The sequence below is a fragment of the Corvus brachyrhynchos genome, unplaced genomic scaffold, assembly GCF_000691975.1.
Source record: "Corvus brachyrhynchos isolate BGI_N302 unplaced genomic scaffold, ASM69197v1 scaffold17, whole genome shotgun sequence".
Classification (NCBI taxonomy): Eukaryota; Metazoa; Chordata; class Aves; order Passeriformes; family Corvidae; genus Corvus; species Corvus brachyrhynchos.
The window spans coordinates 8,148,565-8,151,320 of NW_008240046.1; the positions used below are offsets into that span (position 1 = coordinate 8,148,565).

Here is a 2,756-nt window from a genome sequence, read left to right on the forward strand (position 1 = left end):
GGAGTTGTTTTGTAACTAAGATTTTTAGAGTTACTCCATATGTTTCAGATAGAACTCATTTCTACTCAGGTTGCCTTCAAGGGCATTCACTGTCTCAGAATTTATTTTCCCATTTGACTTCTACAATACTTCCATAGTTCTGCTTTGTGAAGTTGCTTCTTAGAAATCATTTGTTTATTAAACACATTTTCTTATGGAAACTGCTGTTTGTCTTCAAGATACTACTTTGAAGAAAATGTGGCAAACAGCTAGTGATGAAAACAGGTTTCTTCCTTTTCAAGGACAGTCTCTTGGGCAGGGTTAACTGAGGCAGGAAGCTATAGGACCACCGTCTTCTCTGAAGAGGGAATCTAAATACTAGTGAATACATTTGGTTTACATGTGTGCAGCAGCTGCATTAGCAAAGAGAAAAAAAACCCCTAGCTTTATTTCCCATTGTTTTCTATGGGGCAGATGTAATTAAAATAGTTTATTTAAAGAGAAAGACTGGCAAACTGGAAATGTTTTCTCTGGATCTCACGGAGACTGAAAATTTCGTCCCTATTTTTGTGAGTTAGATCACGTGGAGTCACCTCTGAAAAAGGAAACTCAGCTCCTCCTAATTTGATTATTTTGCAAATACAGTAAGATTTAACTGAAAGTGTTGGCAATAAATATCTAGTGTTAGATCAGAATATCTTCATATAAAAGTGTAATCTCTAGAGTCCTGCAACAAAGCACAGGATTCAACTAATGTTGGGGTTTTTTTTCCCTCTCCCTATCCCATAAAAAAAGTGGAAATTTCAGATTCTGTTCCATCAACCCCAGTGACAAAGGAGGTGGCCAAGAGATTCTCTACGCCTGATGCTAACCCAGTGTCAACAGAACCAGCCTGGCTCGCGTTAGCCAAGAGGAAAGCAAAAGCCTGGAGTGACTGTCCACAGATCATAAAGTAAACTGTAAAGTTACATCTCCATTGCTGACTATAAATTGCTTTATTTATTCTGCTTTTTACACATGACAAAACTGAAAATGCATGTATAGGAAGGACTGAAAACGGAACTGATTACCATTTTGCTCTAGCTCACTGTAAAGTCTACTCAAGTCATATATTCCATTGCTTTGACAAATAGCTAAAGGAGGTCATGGCAAACATCTCACAGCCAGACTCTCTCAAAAACTTAAGAGTGCTCAGATACTGGATGTAAATTTTAGCAGGTATCATAAGGGCCAGAAGAGAATAAGGGTTCAGAAGCTTCTTAAATTCTGTTGGTATTCGGTTCTGGAATTCTAGATCTCTATGTCTGAGATCTCAGAAATTTTTTCAGAACTTCATTGTTGAAATTGAAGCAAGATGCATGTTTCCTTCTCTTAAGTCATAATTTATTTAAACATATTGAACTGTATGAACTGCCAGTTCTGCCTGCTATTTGAAAGCTTTTTCCCTAAGGAAGAGCTTCAGGATACACCATTCCACATGCAAATGATAAGTAGATAGATGGTACCATCCAAATGCTGAGGTAATTTCTTTCATCACAGGATTAATACACTACATCTATATACCCTCACTTCTAGGAAGAAAACAATTAATCCTACTTAAAAAGCCACCATTTTTTAAACAAATATTATTAAGTCAGGGATTCACTGTTTCTTCTAGCCATCTAAGTGCATCACTGTTTGTGCTTGGCCATATTTATGCTGCATAGAGACAGTGACTGTGGATTACAACTTTAAAGCAGTTGACTGGACTTAAACTGGAATTAAACCTGTGTGAATGCAGCTGTAGAATTTGTCTCAGTAAGTTCCCACAGGAGTAGGACTGGCAGAACTGAAGTTAACTGAGAACTGAAAGCTAAGTCAGTGAGAGTTTTAGGAGTTTTAACTCTGCATTCTTCCCAATTTTACTCCACATGTAATTTCAGGTAGTTCAGATAACTTCCTGTACTTTGACCAGTATAGCCAGAACACTTCAGAAAGAAGTTTACTTACCCATCTCAGGTATCTGCTGTGGCAATTGAACACTTTATTACTTCGCATAACTAAAACAGAAATGTCCAACCCCTCCCTCTTACAAAAAAAGGATAAAGTCCATAAACGTAATAAAAACGTCACTATCTTCCACATCCCACAGAAATCACTAGGTCTGCATTTTAAAATGTCACCCTATTAAATAAATCAACTGAGTTTGTTTTACAAGCAAGACTTTAAAAAAATTTCAAAGTCTCCTTCTTACAACCATAAGGCTCAAAGGAACCTTTAAGCCTACAACATCATAAAGGGAGACATTTTCATGAAAAGAAATTACATCATTCTAGAATGATACAACATATGCTTCATGGAAGTGTTTTAGCCAAACTGCTGTAAGCAGCATGAGAAACAGCATTTTAAACTACACAGGAAACAGAATGAAAACTGTTGCATACCCTGTTCCCAGAACCAAAAGGAGTTTCAGCAAAAGTCATTGTCAAGTACAGCCTTTCCCATCAAACAGAAAACAGGGGCTCAGTATCATGGTTACAGTAGCACAAACAAAATGGATGTTAGATTGAGTATATGTGCAGCAGCAAGATGGGCTTTCTTGTCTTAAGCCATTAGTTTTGCTCAGTTTCATATTTAAGACCAGAATCTCTAAAGTAACTTTTTTTACCATTAATATAAGTAATTAATATGTTTTAAGCAGAAATAAGACAATGCTGCTTGGGAAAAACCCCCAACTTAATGCCTTCAATATCTGAAGATAGAATTGGCCCTGTAATTACTTTCAATCTGCTAGCAGC

General features: G+C 36.8%; 1 protein-coding gene across 8 annotated transcripts in view; it reads left to right on the forward strand.

Annotated features, from left to right (window-relative positions):
- Nucleotides 1-2,756, forward strand: part of KIAA1211 (KIAA1211 ortholog) — a 133,848-nt gene that overhangs the window by 130,247 nt on the left and 845 nt on the right. For all 8 annotated transcript variants that reach the window (XM_017744362.1, XM_017744361.1, XM_017744359.1 and 5 more), the window contains one exon: nucleotides 775-2,756. This exon is cut by the window's right edge and continues 845 nt beyond it. In XM_017744362.1, coding sequence (XP_017599851.1) covers nucleotides 775-935 — 161 coding nt within the window. In that variant the 3' untranslated portion in view covers nucleotides 936-2,756. The remainder of the gene's footprint in view (nucleotides 1-774) is intronic.